This window comes from Balaenoptera borealis (genome assembly GCF_965194805.1).
Source record: "Balaenoptera borealis genome assembly, chromosome: 1".
Classification (NCBI taxonomy): Eukaryota; Metazoa; Chordata; class Mammalia; order Artiodactyla; family Balaenopteridae; genus Balaenoptera; species Balaenoptera borealis.
Window position 1 is genome coordinate 180983209 of NC_138860.1, and position 18506 is coordinate 181001714.

Here is an 18506-nt window from a genome sequence, read left to right on the forward strand (position 1 = left end):
TCCCATCCACCTAACTCTACAGCTCAGCCTTGAAGCCCAGCTCAGCTCCTCCACAGGGCACCCTTCTTGCCTTCAGCCATGAAGAAATGATCACTCCTGTCTCTATGCCCTGCAGAATCCAGGACACCTGCCATCATAGCACCTGCTACCCTGTCTACAAGCTGCCCCTACCAGACTCTCAGCATTTGGGGGCAGGGTCTCTGCCCAATGTATCCCTGCAACCCCAGGACCAAGCCTGGGATGAACAAATTGATCTATGTGATAAAATCATGAAAATGGGAAATCTTACAATTTAGGAAGAGAGTCTTCTTTGGCAGAGAGGTTTGAGATCCACCTGGGGCTGGTCTCCCTCAGGACTTCTCCCTCCCACTGCACTCAGCCCTGCCCTCCGGCAGCAGCTGAAAGAGGCCACTTCGTCATCCCCCTCAGGGCAGAGGCAGAGAGGGGCCCAGAGCTCTGGGGTCTTCCCTGATCCTGGAACCCAGTGCCACAGTCAGGGCAGCTCTCCCTCTAATCCATGCAAACACAGCTGCACATGGACCCCCAGCCCCAGGAGCCCTCAGTTATTTCTACCACTGGAGCCTGGACACTTTGAAGCTGCTGTGGGGAGGGGGCAGAAGGGGCCCAGCAGATCCTCTGCCATTAGTCAGGTGTCTCAGCCAATCCCCAAACCATCTGGCCAATATGCCTACTGTGCTCGTTGCTAGATTAAGTAATTGAGACTCAGGAAGAAGACTCAGAAGGAGACTGCAAGGCCAAGGTGATTTAATTCCACTGAGCCACAGTGCCACCTGCGATGACAGAGGATGTTGGAGAATGGACCCCCACCCCCATATCAGAAGAGAGTGCAAACATCTGGGCACAAGATCCACCCTTCCCTGGCCATAAGCAGCTGACTCCCCGGGCCCTGCAGGACTGGCTCCCAGAGCCTCACCTGTGATCTTAGGGATGCCTTCCAGCCGAGGCACAGGCAGCAGGACGATGACACCCTGGTCAGTGCCCACCCAGAGCAGACCCTGGCAGATGAGGAGGCTGGTGACACACAGGTGCTTCTGGCCTGCAGAGGGAGAAGCCAGCATGAGCAGTACATCCTCTTGGGGTGGGGGTGGGGGGGCAGTGGATGGGGGCCACTGCAGGTGAGAAAATGGCACAGTCTGGGCTCCTCTCCTGAGATAAGCAAGAAGCTGGACAGGGTTGTGATTAAGATATGGGGCTTGGGAGGTTAACCTGGCTGGGGTCTGGCCCCCGGGTCCCCCAGCTGAGCGCTCCCCCGACGCAGCCTCAGTTTCCTCCTCTGTAAAGCGGGGCTGCCTTGAGGATGTTATGAGGGAAGGCCACGGTACTGGCCCATGTGAGCATGGCTGGCTTATCTGGCACAAGGTGTACGCTAAGGGCCACCCATGCCAGGGACACAACTGGCCAGCTGGGGAGTGAAGGGAGGCCTGGGAAAGTGGGGGTTTGAGGGTGAGGCAGATGGTGCAGACGGGACGCATGGGGAGGGGTCCAGGTGAGTTGGCAGTCTGTTGCAGCCCCTTGGTTTCCAGCCCGGGCTTGACATCTTGCCCACATGGGCCCTTCCTCCGGCGAGGGCAGTGTACCCTGCAGTCCCCGGGCCCAACAGTGAAACGGGCACTCAGAGCCAGGAACTAGCATGTTTCTGATGCCAGTCCAGATTAGTTCTTATCCGGCTACCCCCGGGGCTGTCTCTTCCTTCTAGTGAGAACAGCAACAGCAGGGAAGGCGGGTCCCTCGGCTCGTCACAGGGAGGAAGCACAGTGTGGGCTGCACAGCATGGTGGCTGCGAGCACGGCTGCGGGGCCAGGCGCTGGGTTCAAACCCCGGCTCTGCTACTTCCTGGCTCCATGTCCCGGGGCCAAAAACAAAACCTGTCTGTGGCATGGTTCCCTCACTTGCAAAAGGCGACAATGATGATATTTCAAAGCCTTGTCCTGAGGAGTAAATGAGCCAATGATTGTAAATCACATAATCCAATGGCTGGTACATGGCACTCACAGGGAGGGGCCGTCTGCCATCCTCGCTGCTGTTCCGTTGTTAACAATTCCGGTCAACAGGAATGGGCAGGAGGGAGGGGCTGGGAGCCCACTCCTGTCCCTCCAAAGGGCCGTCTCACTTCTGGCCTGAATTCTTCTGCCCACGGACAGGATTATTCTCTCCTCAAATTCAAAGTCATGCCATGACGTGCAGTGATGCTTAGAACAGGGGGTTCTCAAGCTGGGCATGCATCAGCACCACCAGGAGGGCTGATAACTGAGGGGCCAACCCCAGAGGTGAGCCCCAAAACTGCATTTCCAGCAAGTTCCCAGGTGACACCGATGCTGCTGGGCCCGGGACCACACTTTGAGAAATACTGCTTTGCAGTTTCCAAAGCACTTCGTATACCTGCCCTAGCCTGACATAAGCCTTGCAACAGCTGAGAGGTATGTAAGACCTGGATGCTGTGCCCATTTTCCAGACAAGGATATTAAGGTCCAAAGAGGTCACCCAGCTGGTGAGTGCGGGGTGGGGAGTGGGGAGGAGCAGAACTCAGGTCTGCCACTTTTTACAGCCTGGTGCTTTCACTGCCTCTCTACTCTTGAGCAAATTACCTGAGTTCCATACCTATAGGTGTATGGGCTTCCTCTGCAGAGCAGAGTCTCAGAGCAGAATGGTGTGGCTCCATGGTCACCCCAGAAGGAAGGTTACTATCTTGGGGTTCACACAGCATTTCCTAACACACTGGTCTATACCATCACCCATCCATTCACTCGGCACCCCAGCACATCCCCAGGACCTACTGTGTGCAGGACGCTGCACTCGGTGCTGGAGGCACAGGGGGAACCACACACACAAAGTTCTGCTCCTAAGGAGCAAACATTCTAGAACTTTCTACAATAATGAAAAGGTTCTCTACCACACTGTCCAATTCGGTACCCATTAGCCACATATGGCTACTGACACTTGAAATGTGGCTAGTGGGACTGAGGGGCTGAGTTTGTAATTTCTTTTAATTTTAATTTTAATGGTAGCTACCGTATTAATGCAGCCCTGGGAGGGGAAAGAGGAAAAGAAAACAGAAACAAGGAATATAGCTACTAGGCAGAGGAGTGAAACGGGGCAGTGAGGCAGAGAGTGGGTGGGAGGATGCCGGGGTTTTGTGCCTTACTCTGCTTCCTGGGGGGATGCGGAGGCTGCATCCAATGACAAGGAGGCAGCAGCCACGCCAAGACCCAAGCAAAAGCCCTGGAGGCGGCACGTGCAAAGGCCCTGTGACGAGATGAGCTCGCAGTCTGTGGAGGACTGAGCCAGTGCAGCTCGGGGATGAGGGCTCTGCGAGACGACGGGGGGAGGGTCAGAAGAGTAGATGGGCCAGGGCTAGGGCTTTGACCGTTCATTCCGAGCGTGATGAGGAGCCGCTGGCAGGTCTAAGCAGGGGAGTGATGCACCCGGATTTTAGAGGAGCATTTTAGCTGCAATGAGACGGAAGACTGGGGTGATGGAGGCAGGGAGCAAGGAGATCAGCAAGGCAGGGATGGTGGCATCCGAGACACGGTGGTGGCAGGGAGATGGTGAGAAACCAACAGGTTAGAGACAGACCTGCTGACAGACTGAAGGGGAGGGGGGAGGGGAGAGGAATCAAGGACAGCTCAGAGCTTTTTGTCTCAAGCAGCTGGGTGCACGGCAGTGCTGTGGACCGAGACCAAGGAGGAGCAGGCTTGGGGTAGAAGTCCAAGTTCAATACTGGATGTTGTTTGAGATGCACATTGGACACCCAAGTGGAGCTGTCAGCAGGCAGTGGGATATATGAGTCTGGTGACGTGATGCAAACTCAGCGAGTCATATTCATAGTGTTGATTCAATGTGGAAATGGAAACCACAGTGGGAAAAAAGCCAGTTTGTCAGGGGCTATTTCACAAACAGTATCTGGCTTTGGGGGAGCTGGGACTGTTCCCCACATCCTCATCAATTCAGAGAGTGTAGGCTCCCAACCACTAGGACAGCCTCAGAGGACAGTCCAACCGTGGGTGCTCCCAGCCCTCATGAAATCAGAAAGTGCAGGAGGCTCGGGCTGTGAGCCCTCTCACGTCACCACCTGTCTTCTCTTCTTGGTTCTGCTCAACGTCTGTAATTCCTCTATTTCTCTCTTTGCTCATTTACTGTTTGCCTTCCCAAATGTAAGCTTCCTGAGGGCAGCAGCTTATCTGTGTCTCAAAGTTGATTCCCCAGCTCATGGCCGAATACCCTGGTTCATGGTAGACACTCGAAAAGGACCTGTGAGTTCAGATCTAGAGAACAAACTAGTGGTTTCCAGTAGGGAGAGGGACCGGGGGAGGGGCAGGACAGAGGTAGGGGATTAGAAGGTACTAACTACCAGATATAAAATAAATATGCTACAAGGATATATTGTACAACACACGGAATATAGCCAATATGTCATAGCAACTATAAATGGGGTATAACCTTTAAAAATTGTGAATCACTATGTTGTACACCGGAAATTTATATTGTAAATCAAATGTACCTCAATAAATATTCTTAAAAAGGACCTGTGAGTAAATGAGTGAATGAGAGAATGAATGAATGAAAGCAGAGAAGTGAGTAAGGACACAGGTGTTGCTGTCACTTACCAGCTGCGTGAATTGACAAGCCACTGTCTCTCATTGTTCAATGAGTATTACAAATGTCCCTTGCTCAGTTTTATGATTATTAGCAATATTATATATGTATATATACATAGGGTGTATGTATATAAATATATATATATATATCTGTACACACAGTATAATATATACACACAGTTGAGCACACCTCTTGGCCCATAATATATAATCAAAAAATGGAGGCTATTAGGACAATATTTGTGATTATTAAAAGGACCTAGTCTCTTGAGATCAGCTCCATCAGAGCCAGAAACCCACAAAAATAATAAAAGCCAAGAGAGGGAGCAGTGGCAAATGTTTCATCTCACATGCCTCCCCTCCTTTTCCAGGGCCCCTGGGGCCTTAGGACCAGCAGGAGACCATTTCCTGATACCCCTGCCTCCCCTCGGCCCCCACTGGACAGCAGAAACCTGGCAAATGAAAGGAAGGCAGCGAGAAACCAAAAGAGATGCCGGAATGGAGAAATGACTTCATCTGCAGACCTCATTCCGAGGCCCTTCCTCCTCCCACTCTGCCTCGAGGAAAAGAGCAAGGCACTTCACAAACAGTACGAAAGGAAAAAAGAAGGTCTAATGGTGGATAAATATTTTATCACAGAGACTTAATGCAGCAGTGTTCAACTCACCCAAGCCATCTATCTGGAGATATACAACTTTAAAAAGCTCAGGCTCTCAGAGGACATTTTATTAATGACCTGTCTAGTTAAGAGGAGGAGGGAGTTTAGGTTCAAAAATGCATTAATACCAGTTGGGGACGCAAGTGGAGGAAAGGGGTCGGGGGAAGGAAGCGTGATGAATTTTTAACATGCCCTTAAAAAATATCCACACTTAGAGGAGGAACAAATTTATTAGTAATTACACAATTATTTCATTTGGTGGTATGGGGGAAGAAAAAATACCTAAAAGCCTTTTAAAAATACCTCTAATAAAGAATTTAAGAATCCTGCTCTGTTCTTCTGCCAGGGCACAGTGTAGGGTGGATTTGATGCCCCCCTCCACCCAGGGCTGGCTCCTCTTGGGCTCGCGGTGTCCCGGCCAGCAGGGGCCCGGGCTCCCCAGTGTTAGGAAAGGTCAGGCCTGGGGGAAGGAGGCCCAGGACAGTAACTCCTGGGGACCTTTGGGAAGCCCTGAACCCAGGAAGCTCAGCCTCCACTCTGACGTGTCCAGGGCCCAGCTCCGGGAGGTCGGGCAAGCGGACAGGTGGCTTCTGTCTGTGCCGATGTGGTGGGAGGGGCCCTGGCTGGAGGGTTGGGGGGTGATGCACGGCCGAAGGGGACCAGTGCAATGAGGGGCAGGGACTGCCATGAAGATAACGATGGTGGACGACACCATCACGCACTGGAGCCGGGGACCATGGGACGCAGTCCTCACCACCTCAGGTAAGGCCCACACCTGCCTTGAGAGGCGGGGACGGAAGGTGGGAGAGGCTCTCCACTTGCTCGCAGTCACAGAGCTGGAAGGCGGCAGAGCCAGGATTCCAGCAGGGCCTGTCTAACTCCGGCCTAGCTCGCTGTAGAGTGGCAGCTACTAGGTACTATCACTATTGTTGTTGATTTCGTTGTTAGTAACCATCTCCCGCCCCCCCTTGGCCACTTCCAGCCTCTGCCATGGCCCATCTGCCGAGCCCCTCTCACAATCAGCTCCAGGTTCAGCCTGCCACACCCCTCTGTTTCCCTGGCCCTGGGGCCCTTCTGCGCCTCCAGCTGCTGCACCCAGCCCAGTTGGCTGAGCTTGAAGAGGACAGTCCCCACACCCTCCCAGACCAGCCCCGGGTCAGGGCAAGGCAGGCCAAGGCCTGCTAGCCCGAGGGCTGCTCTAAAGCCCGCTGGGGGCAGGGATCGACCCTGAGCACATGTCTGCCCTGGCTCCCAGCACAGCCCACAGGGATCTGGGCAGCGACTGGGGCAGCAGACAGTAGGGGAGATGCCTGGAGCCGATTCTACGGAGGCCTCGGCAGATGCTGGGTGGCAGCGGGGGTGCTAGGTGAGCTCAGATCTTAATCCTCTCCATGGGTCTCACAAACAGCTCTGCAGGAGGAAGCACGGGTCCCAAGGGGATGATGTCCAAGGTCTTCACCCTCCCCTTGCCCCAAACCTGATGGCAAACTAAGAGGGACAATTGCCTTTCTTTAAAAACCTCTAAGGAGGGCTTCCCTGGTGGTGCGGTGGTTGAGAATCTGCCTGCAAGTACAGGGGACGCGGGTTTGAGCCCTGGTCTGGGAAGATGCCACATGCCGCGGAGCAACTCGGCCCGTGAGCCACAATTACTGAGCCTGCGCGTCTGGAGCCTGTGCCCCGCAACAGGAGGGGCTGCGATAGTGAGAGGCCCGAGCACCGCGATGAAGAGTGGCCCCCGCTTGCCACAACTAGAGAAAGCCCTCGCACAGAAACGAAGACCCAACACAGCCATACATACATACATACATACATAAATAAAAAGAATGTAAGCAGACAAGAATAGCATTAAAAAAAAAAAAATCTCTAAGGAAAGAGACCCTTAGTTGACCTTCTCTCTTTCCCTTTGCCTTATTCTGAAGGTGATTTGAGGCAGAATTGGGTTTTTGGTCAACCTGAGGAGTGGCAGGTATAGATGAGCCTGGCTTCCTGCCCAGCGTGGCTTTTTAGCGGCCGCCTGACTTGCGGGAGTCCCCTGAGCTCAGAGCCTGACTTCCCACGAGCCCCCGCCTGCTGTGCTGCGGTGACAGCCAGAAGGGCTTTGGAAGGACAGGCCTGGGTTCAAATCCTGAGCCCACTGCTTCCCCTCTGGGAGGCCCAGTTTTCAAGGCTGACCAAAGGCTGCCTCAAGGGTTAATGAGATGGGCTGGCCTGGCCGTGGAAGCTGCTTCCCGAATGTCTGCTCCCTCCCGCCCTTCACAGCCCCAGGACAGCAGGGCACGATGGCCCAGCGGCAGCCTCACCTGGCAGCAGGAAGGTGGTCCTGGTGGCGATGTTGATCTCCTGCAGATGCTCCAGCGTCTCCGTGTGAAAGAGGCGGATGGAGGAGCCGGAGGAGAAGGCCATCCAGACGCCGCTGCCCGCCTTCACCATGTGTGTCACACTCACGGCCGCGTCCTGGTGTGCCTCGAAGCTTTGCTGCGGCACAGAGGGAGGGCTGTCAGAGCTGGGCGGGGCCGGCCAGCCAAGCCTCTGGGAGCCAAGCTAACCCGGCCTCTGCCTGAACCCAAGTCAGAGGGAAGAAACCTCAGAAGCCCGGCAGCGCTGTGTCGGTAAACATTTTAACAACTGGCGGGGGGAATCCTGGTGTGTTGTGTCTGCTGATTCCCGTGGTGTAAATACTTCTAACACGGCCCATCTCAAGCTACCCACGTGACAGCACCGAACGTGGAGCAATGAAAGACAAGCGCACACCAGGGTCTACCATGACACTGATGCCAGGGAAAGACAGAGCTGCAAGTCTACAGAAGAGGAAGTGACAGCTTACGTATATTATCTAAAGGTATGAAGGCACCAACAGAACAGAACTATCAGGGAAGGCAGGTGGGTGGTGTGAGCCAAACCCTCGTCTTCACTGCAGGGTGGCAAGACATAATGTCCAAAAACTGATAAATCCAGAAACAGTGAAGCACACAATTGAGTCACAAGAAAAGTGCCCGGTGGATTAAAAACAGAACAAGTGAAAGTATTTTCTTCCAGGAAGCAGGACTGGAGACAGGGAGTAGGAAGGGCTTTTCCAGATAAACCCTTCCATGCTATTTGATTTTTTTTTACAGTTTTAAATGAAATTTTGATCTTTAATGAAAAAGGGCTTCCCTGGTGACACAGTGGTTAAGAATCTGCCTGCCAATGCAGGGGACACGGGTTTGAGCCCTGGTCCAGGAAGACCCACATGCCGTGGAGCAACTAAGCCCATGCACCGCAACTACTGAGCCTGCGTGCCACAACTACTAACGCCCGTGCACCTAGAGCCCGTGCTCCGCAACAAGAGAAGCCACCACAATGAGAAGCCTGCGCACAGCAACGAAGAGTGGCCCCCACTCACCGCAATTAGAGAAAGCCCGTGTGCAGCAACGAAGACCCAACACAGCCAAAAATAAATTAATTAATTACCAAAAACAAAAAACAAAAAAAAAAAACCTCTTACAAAGAGAGGAGATAAACATCAGGTTTCCCATCTACTGCCGGAGAAAGTCTAAGTTCCTTAGCTGGGCATTCCAGGCCTCAGCTCTGCCCCAACTCCCGCCTTTCCTGGCAGGCTCCCTACGCTCCAGGCCAGCCAGAGCCCGGGCCTGCGGGATGCTCAGAATGCCCTATGTGGCCACGCCTGTGCCCTCGAGATGGCCTGTCTGCAACGTGCACCACCCTCTGCCCTCGAGATGGCCTGTCTGCAACGTGCACCACCCCCTGCCCTCGAGATGGCCTGTCTGCAACGTGCACCACCCCCTGCCCTCGAGATGGCCTGTCTGCAACGTGCACCACCCTCTGCCCTCGAGATGGCCTGTCTGCAACGTGCACCACCCTCTGCCCTCAAGATGGCCTGTCTGCAACGTGCACCACCCCCTGCCCTCCTGGGAAAAGCTTTTCACCATCTTCAACCATGAAGCCCACTCCAGCCACCCGTGCACCAGCCACTTCCTCTGCCTGCCACATTCCAGCCTGACGACATCTACTCCACTCTGGCCCTGCTCCGCTGCCTCCCACACCGGTCCATGAACTCCAAGGACAGACACTGAGCCTCAGGCCCGTCGACATCCTCCCTGTTCAGCATAGGGCCCAGCGCACAGTGAAATCTGGTCAAAGAGCGAATGGATGGATGCTTGAATTCCAGCCTTGACATTGAGTTGTTACTTAAACATCGACAACCCCAGTGCACCAGGCTAGAGGTCCAAGCACTGGGGACAGTCAGGTAACTCTGGTGCATCTACCCAGTGGACTGTCCTACATCTATTCAACGTCATGTTTACAGAGACTGTGTGATGAACGTAGAAGAATGTGAATGTTATAGCAGTAATTGCAAAAAGAAACAAAGCAAAAGGGCACATTCAAAACTGGGGGAGGGGAAGGGGCAGGAGAGGTGAAACCTGCACACTGAGTATTATTCCAGGGCCGTACCTGCTGATTTTCCTCCTTTCCAGTTGTCTGGTTTTCCTTTTTTTTTTTTCTATAAAGAGCAGATCTTGGGTGGAAGCCCAGGACAGCAAGAGGTGTTGGCCAGAACATCAGTGTGGAATCAGGCCTGCCGTTAAACCTCATTTCCTCAATAACTTCCCAGGTCTGGGCCTCAGTCTCCCCATTTGTAGGTGGAGGTTGTCATGAGAGTTATAGGGACTCCTGGGTGAGGGAGAGCTTAGCACAAACCCAGTTCCTAATACGGCCTCATTCACCCAACAGATGTTCTCGAGCCCCTACGATATGCCTGGCGTGGGTCTAGGTGCTGGGAATATAGTGATGAACAAGATAAACAAGGGGCCCACACAGTTAAAACAAATAAAAATTACTCCCAATAGTAAAAATACTGGGTGCCATTAAGATTGGGTGACCAGAGAAAGTCTCTCTGGGAGGTAGTATTTGTCAGAGACAATAAAAATGTGAAGGAATCGGCTCTGGGATGTGGGATGGGGGAGGGGAGAGCATGTCAGGCAAAGGGTACAGCAAGTGCAAGAGCCCCGGGGCAGGAATGAACTTGCCGTGTTTGAGAAACAGAAAGGTGGTCAGTGTTGGGGAGCACGGTGGCAAGACAGAGGTGGGAGAGGCGGTCAGGGGCCAGATCACACCCGGCAGCCCTGAAGTCCACGGCGAAGAGTTTAGATTGTATTCAAGTGCGGGAGGGGGCTGAGCCTGGTAAGTGACAAGTTCAGGTTTACCTTTGAAAGAAGTTCAGTTCGAGGGCTGTGTGGCAGCGGGCTGGAATTCTGGGCCTTGCGTGGGCTTAGCCAGTGAGAAGTGGCAATAAAAGGACTCGGTTTCTTTTGCCGCTGTCACACCAGCCCTGGCTCAGCCCCAACTCCATCCCGGTTCAAATCACCGGAGGTTTCCCACCGAGATAAAGAAGCTGGGGCAGGGGGGTCTCCATGGGGAGCCAAGGGGGAGCCAAGCCAATGAACTCAGTGCTCACTCCCGATCAGAACACGGGTCCCGGGCTTCCCTGGTGGCCCAGTGGTTAAGAATCCGCCTGCCAATGCAGGGGACACGGGTTCGAGCCTTGGTCTGGGAAGACCCCACATGCCGCGGAGCAACTAAGCCCGCGCACCACAACTACTGAGCCTGTGCTCTAGAGCCCGCGAGCCACAACTACTGAAGTCCGTGCGCCTAGAGCCTGTGCTCCACAACAAGAGAAGCCACCGCAATAAGCCCGCGCAACGAAGAGTAGCCCCCGCTCACTGCAACTAGAGAAAGCCCGCTCACAGCAACAAAGACCCAACGCAGCCAAAAACAAATAAATTAAAAAAAAAAAAGAACACGGGGCACCGCGGAGGGCAAGGCTGTGAGATGGCTGATGAAATGGCTTTTTCTGAGCCAGTCCCTGAAGGCTGAGCTCTGCGGCCCAGGTGGGGTGGCCTGACGGACGGGCTGGGGAGACAGGAAAGTGGAGGGTCCCAGAGGAAGGGCCCCAGGCTGCTCTTGGGAGGCAGGGTCCCAGCGCGCAGCTCACCCCTGATGGGGGGCCCCTCGAGCAGAAGCTGCAGCTCCCTCTGGGACAGGAGTGCCTCATCTCCACCAAAGTGGGCGCTCCAGGGGCGAGGAGGGGGTCGCGTATCAGGCCGGGCACACTCAGAGGGCAGGGAGCGATTTCCTCCCTCAGACTGGGGGCTCAGACTCAGGTCTCCTGGGGGGGGTGTCTCTGTTCCTCCTTCCTTGGCACCCCTCCCGTGCCCCGGTGAAGGCCCAGGAGCTGGAGGCTCAGCCAGGGAGCCCTGGGATGTGGGGAGAGGCCCGGCCCCCTCACAGCCTCCACAAAGCCGGGCTCAGTCCGTGCAGCGCAGGGCAAGGGCGGGAACGTCCAAGTCTCTGGCCTTTTGCTCCGCAATCTACAGCCCACAGCCCCGGCAGTGCTGGCTGGCAGCTCCTTTCCGGAGAGGAGCTCTGCTTCAAGGAAAGAAACCGCTGTCGGGGTTGAGGGGTGGTTATCTTCCTGCACCAGCCTGCATTCAGCTTTCCTAAAGGCTCAGACCCAGGCCAAGCCCATGGTTACAACAGGACACTCCCCCAAAGGGGGCCTTGCTGGGAGAGTCCAGCCGAGGAACCACCAACCCCCATCACAGATGAGACCCTGAGGCCGGGTCCGCAGTCCCGCAATGCCCGCCGTCGACAAGCAGATGGCTGAACGGATGGGGCAGCGGGATGGAAGGGGCACCCAACGTGCTTCGTCTGCAGACTTTTCCAAAAACCGGCACGCACGTACTTGCACGTGAATGCACAAACACATAGATACCAACAGGAAGGTGTGTGCATGTTCACACACGTGTAGCGAGACTCCTGCCCGGCTCCCGAAGGAAGGTCAGAAGCATCTCCTGCCTCCGAAAAAGCCAAACCGCACTGTAACCGAGAGACCTGGGCCCACGGAAAGCTGCACCTGAATCTGCAGCCAGTCAGCCCGGTGTGCTGCCGTCAGAATCTAATTACAAGAGAAGTCAGCAGTGGACATCCAGGCTCATTCCTCCAGAGGCATAACAAGTCTGTCTCCAGGCCCAAAGGGCTTTGCCCAAGGCCTATGCAAAGCTGCCAAGTCCAATGGTAAGGCGAGTGGGGGTGAGGGCAAGGATAGGTGTGAACAGGGCAGCTCCAGCCTCCGCCCCTCACCCTCAGTTATTCCTGGGCTGCCAGGACCCCTCCCCGCACCAGGAGCCTGTTGGGGGAAGCCGGGTCTGGGGCACAGAGGCTGGGCCTTCTGGGCACGCAGGGCAGGGGTAGGTGGCACCCTGGCATCGTGGGTCCCCCAGGAGGGCGAAGGGAGCTGAGCACAGCACCCCTGGGTGGGAGCAGGCGGCAGTGAGGCCCAGCCCTTGCTGCCACTGGGTTCGGAGCTGACAAGCATGCATCTCATTTTGTCTTCCAAACATGGGGTGTTTGCTTGCCCAGAGCCGGGGAGGCTATCAGCTTATCAAGCTCTGCTCTCCTCCCAACCAGGACCAGGTGAAACACTGCCCACCTGGCACCCCAATTCCAGGCCATGGCTCCCCATTCTCACCTCTGGACCTCTCCTCTAATCCCTGGCCAGCCTGGGGGGCCCAGGAGTGGGGGGACCACCTTACCATCTAAGAGGCCTCTACCCCCTGTCCCTGAAGAAGGCCCCCTGCCCCCCTGCACAACCAGCCCAGTCATGCCCCTCCTCTGAGCCCCAGAAGGCCTGATACTTCCTGCCCACTCGGCCGCTATGGTCCAGGCACGGCTATTTACTGGCTGCTTACCTTGCACCAGGAGCTGCTCTGTTAGGATGATATTCTGGACAAGAGGTGTGCACACAATGGCCCTCAGGCTACACCAGCCTGCCGCCTGTTTTGGGGAATCTAGTTTTATTGGAACATGGTCACACCCACATAGAAAAGAATCCATTCAAGTAGGTTGGGAACTCAGCACTCTGACTACACAACCTTGGTCCTTGTTTAAGGACAAAAAGATCCACAAAAAATCCTGAACTTAGTAAGCTTGGTGATGGTAATGGAACAGGCACAGTGATTCTGAAACTACACAGTGTGACTGAAGTACACTGATGTTATTATTGGGAATCAGGGTAAACAGCAAGAGTCAAGTGTAGAGTGAGAAGTTAGGGTAGAGCTCTATGACCTTGGACTTGAATTAGAGGTATCAGTATGAACTTGAGATTTTTCTCCTGGCTCTGTCCACTGTAAGTGTCTGGAAGCAATGACACCCCGGCAGCAGTGAGCACACCACTTCTTGATTTCTAAACACCATTCCCCACAAAAGCGAACCCTGGAGAAATGGCTGATTAGGGCAGGGGAAGTACCAGATGAGCCTAGAGCTTCTCTAGAGGCAGACAAGCAAGGAAGTGCTCAAAGAATGATGAGGAAGTGTCCACAGGACCCAGGACCCAGCACAAAGGGGCTCCTGGTGTGCAAATATGAGACAATTTGAGCATCAAAAGTAATAACAATGGTCCTGGATGATAGCGCACTGGATTTTTAAAATACACTATGAATTTGCAGTAGTAATAAATGAGGAGGGTTAAGTGCGGGGGAGGAAACACCTCTTCAAATAAAGTTTGTAGTGAAAATTCACTGAGGAACAGGATATTCTCCCATTTTCCAAGAATCCCCCGCAGTAATTACAAAGGGAAACTGGTACCTTTATGATGGGGAGACCTGGCAGACCCCACCTTAAGCAAGTGATGAAGGATGGGACCAGCCTGCATTTCCCGCCTCCCCAGGGATGCGATAGGAAGGCACGGCTTCCTACACCGAATCTGGCCAAATACTCCAATCTCATCAGGAGGAAACAATGGGGCAATTCCAGCTGGTGGGACCTATGAGAAGACACTGGCTTGGATCTCTCAAAAAAGTCACTATCATGGAGATAAAAAAAAAAAAAAAAAAGGATAGGAATTATTCTAGATTAAAAGGAGACAAAAGAAACATGACAACCAAATGCAACGTGTGTTCCCAGCTGGATGCCGGAGGTGGCGATGGGGAGTAGCTATATTTTGAAGACAACTGGGAAAACGGGCCTATGGTCGGTAGATTGATGGGCACGATAATGCTACTGAGGTTATATAAGGGAGCCCAGCTGAAGTATTTATGTATGAAGGGCGATGATGTCTGCAACTAGCTTTTAAGTGATTTAGCCCCAAAAAGTGTGTGTGTATATGTATAATATGGGAAGAAAATTATGGTAAAATGTTAACAGTTGGTTTACTAGGTGAAGACAATTCGTGCGTTCGTTGTACTATTCTTTCAACCTCCTGTAGTTTGAAATATTTTAAATTAAAAAGTTGGGAGTCAGGGGAGTAAACTTATTTTTCAAAAAAAAAGGTTGGTCGCTGGAGGGGAGGGCCCGGGCCTGACTCCTGGCTCCCAGCTCATCTCTGGCAGGGTCAATGGGTCTCCTCTCGCATCTGCCAACAGAGATACAAGGAGAACCTGCCTTATGGGGTGCTGGGCGGTTCATGGGACGGGGCCAGCACACCGTGAGCGCCCCACGCACGCGGCTGTGGGCAGGAGCGGGTCAGGGGAGCGGGGACAAGCCAGCGTCCTGCAGCCGCCCACAGAGCCCCGTCCCCTTCGCCCTCTCCCAGCAGCCTCACGGCAGCCCTGCGGCAGACATCTGCTCAGAGGGTCTCAGGTGAGTAATCCCACCCCAAGTAGTGCTGACACAGCCCAGCCTCAGTCCTACAATATTTATGTGCCTCCAGGTGATGCTTCTGGGTCTGGTTTCCATAAATTCCTGGCGTGAGCAGCTCAGCACTCAAAGTCATTAGAGCTGCGATAACGCCAAGGAGCCGGGAAGGGACGCTGGGGCCTTCAGGGGCCAGGGGCTGCCGAGGAAATGGCAGGAGGCTACTGCTCGCTGGGCACCTACTGTGTGCCAGGCTCGCTGGGCACCTACTGTGTGCCAGGCCACGCCATGCCTGGTATTTCATCTTCCCAGAGGCCTTCACGAAAGAAGAGGGCAAGAGCCCAGAAGGGGACACGATGAGCCCAGGTGATCCGCCAGACAGGGGCAGAGTTGGGGTGTGGGCCTGACCTGTGGACTCCAAGCTCCAGGCTTGCCCCCGACACCTTCATGCCAAGCTCCCCAGCAGGGTGTGGGCGTGAAGGGGCTCTTGCCTCCTACTCGCTGCTCGGTCACCACAACGAGCTGGCCTGGGAGGCCTGGTCATGGACCCAGAGACCATCCACGGAGCACTCACCAGCACCTCGCCAGCTCTGGCTCCGCTTAGTACCCCTGCAACCTGGGATGAGGACACCACCCTTCCATCCTCACCTAACAGGCAGGATGCCGAAGCTTCGAGAAAGCGGTGAGGGGTCACTCCGCCAGCCAGGGGACAGGCTGAGGATTGAGACCCAGAGGTCATACTCCAAGCCGCTGCACTGGGAAGGCAGAGGCAGTCTTTTAAAGACAATTAGGACACAACTCCCTTCCCTTATCTATCTTATTCTCACCAACACTTTACAGCTGAGAAAACAAATTGAGAGGCTGAGTGCCATTCACAAAGTCACTGTGCTTGGAAAATGGGGAGAAAGCCAGGATTCCAGCTTAGAGTGACCCACTCGTCCCAGTTTGCCCAGAGAGACACCAGTCGTAGCACTGGAAGTCCAACTCCTTGTCTGGGCGAAACGGGACAGTTTGTCACCCTAATGGGACTCCAAAGCCTACATCTGACCTCTGAGCCATGGACAGACACCTTTGTGGGGCTCCGTCCAAAGCTTAATACTCTGCCTTCAGAATCGGACCTGGTCAAGGCCAGGGGATCGTGTGCCAGTGGGGAGGCTTAAGATGTGGCATCCACCTCTACCTCTTACCAGCAAGTCAGTTAACACCTCTGGGTTTCGGTTTACTCATCTGTAAAGTGGGGGCGAGGCCATTCTTGTCTAGCAAGAGACTTCATTGGGTGCTGGGCTCTCCTGGCTCAGGGCCACCCCGGGAACCTAGAAGGGACAGAGGGAAGGACAATGTCTCTGCCCTAAGAGTGATAGCCAGTCCCAAACTTGTCTTCAACAACCCATTTTGGAATTGATTGTGCAAAATTTGGTGTGTTTGGTGCATTTTTCTAGAAAGATGATCAATAGTTTTTGCCAACATCTCAAAAGAGTCTGTAAACCACTCTTGCCGCACCCCCCACCCCCGCCAAGTTAAAAATTCCTGCACTGAAGCTTCTTTATCACTAGGCATATAAGGAGGTGGGCACAGACCCTCCTTGCCACCCACCACACCCAGAGCAAGGCCCACAGAAAGTGCCACTGCAGGGACGGTTGTCCTGCTGTGGCCACACCAACGTTTTGTCTTTAAAAACAAAACTTCAATGTCCTGTAATAAACTACAGTGGAAAAGAAAACCAACCAATCAACCAAAAAAAACTAAACCAAACTGACATCCGCCTGTGCATCTGGCTAAAAAACATCTCAAAGTGTGGGCTATAGATATTCTCCTCATTAGTCCTATTTAATTTCCTTTTCTTCAGTTATACAAGCCAGCAGACGCAGCGCACACACCTGAGGAGGGAGCCGGGCTGCCGGCCACCTGGGGCCACCGAGCACCCTGGCTGTGGGTCTGCTCCAGCCTTGCTCTGGACTAGCAAGTGCCGGGCTGCACCGGGGTCTGCCTGGTGCCTGTCCCCTTCCAGCACCACAGGGACCCCGGTGAAGCCCCAAGCAGAGAGCCGAGGACGTGTAGCTCGGCACATGTGTGCATCTGGGCTGCGCTCACCGCAGCTCAACTCAACCCTCGGAGCCCCCGCTGGCCCCGAGATTTGGTGGGACCACTGAGCCTCTGGTCAGATGAGGAAACCGAGACTCAGAAGGGGAGTGGCCTGTCCTGGAAGTAGTGGGGCTGAGCTCGGCTGCCTGGCTCACCTTCGGTGTGACATCACTGTGGCCTGAGGTCATCTTGTCACCTACCTCCTGCTTTCGAGAAGTATTGAGGCCATGGGCTCAGGACCAGACCATCAGGGTCTGGGTCCCAGTTCCACCACTTCCTGCCTCGGTTTCCTCAACTTTAAAAGGGGGGGTAATGAGGTGACCACCAGCATAAAACTGTTGTGAAGGTTATACGGGTCGCTACTCACAAAGAGCTTGGACCAGCCTCTGGGTGAGTCTCGATAAGCGTTAACTCATGGGGGGGGGGGGTCTCTGTCAGCCCCGTGACCCCCTCACCACACCCACACCAGAGCGGCAGGTCCATGGGGGTGGGGGCCGCTGCTGGAGCCCAGGGCCCTGCACAGGGACTGGAGCCCCAGCCAGTGCGACCCCGGAGCTGGGGGCCGGAAGAGCCAGGGAAGAGGCAGCCTGGGTGGTCAGGCTGAAGCAGGGTCAGGTGTGAGGGAGCTTTGTTCTGGAAAGAACCCCCGTGGTGGCTCAGCATTGCTTTCCAGCTCCAAGGGGCACATGGCATTACACCTGCCGGCCCTGCCCGAGCGAGCCTGCGTGGTGCAATTCCAGGCACCCGCCCAGCCCTCCATGGCCCCCACCCCTTCACACGGCATCTGCTCAGCACCTGTGGCACCTGCTTAACCAGAGGGGGGCCTCCCCCCCTCGTGACGGTCTGGACTCCAGATTCCCCTTGGGCTCAGCAGCAGAGGTGAGCAGGCTCGGCCAAGGCGTCTTCCCTGCCCTCCCGCTCAGGGCATGAGTGAAAGGCTCGGGGGAGGGCCACCTCTCGGACCAGGCGCAGATCCACCCCCAAGACGCTGGGGAGCTGCGGCAGCCATGTGAGAGATCAGGGTGACTGTCCAGAGCGGGTGGGAGCTGGGGATGGGGCCAGGGGATAACGGAGAGGGGGGATTGATTCCAGGCTTGACCCAGGCCCTCAGGTCCCAGCAGGGTGCTGTCAGCACTCTCAGATCACAGAAAAGGACCTATATGACATTAATATACTCGACCTATTTCCCTCTCTGTCACGTGCATGCACCCACGTGCACTCATGTGCACATGTGCTCGTGAGGACAGGCACTGGAGTCAGAAGCACCCTGAGATCTGGGCTCCATCACCTACTGGGGGGTCCCTGGGATCCTGAGCAGGTCCTGCAGTCACCATAAAACAGCGGCTGACACCTGCCCGCCGTGCTGACTCCTCACCAGGCAGAGCCCTGGGAGTTTTACGTACATCACGCTTCTTAGTCCTAAGGTAGGTTCTGTAATTATCCCCATTTTATAGGTGGGGAAACTGAGGCAGTAGGTGGTGGAGCTGGGGGTCGAAACCAACCAACCTGGCTCCCGAGCC

General features: G+C 54.8%; 1 protein-coding gene across 15 annotated transcripts in view; it reads right to left on the reverse strand.

Annotated features, from left to right (window-relative positions):
- The window catches only part of ARHGEF10L (Rho guanine nucleotide exchange factor 10 like), a 175491-nt gene that overhangs the window by 16666 nt on the left and 140319 nt on the right, over window positions 1-18506 (reverse strand). For 12 of the 15 annotated variants that reach the window (XM_082402683.1, XM_082402680.1, XM_082402681.1 and 9 more), the window contains 2 exons: window positions 7575-7749; window positions 935-1057 (listed from right to left, as the gene is read on the reverse strand). In XM_082402683.1, the coding sequence (XP_082258809.1) occupies window positions 935-1057; window positions 7575-7749 (298 nt within the window). Of the gene's footprint in view, window positions 1-934; window positions 1058-1081; window positions 6763-7574; window positions 7750-18506 lie in introns of those variants that run through there. The other 3 variants (XM_082402676.1, XM_082402675.1, XM_082402678.1) reach the window with 3 other exon arrangements.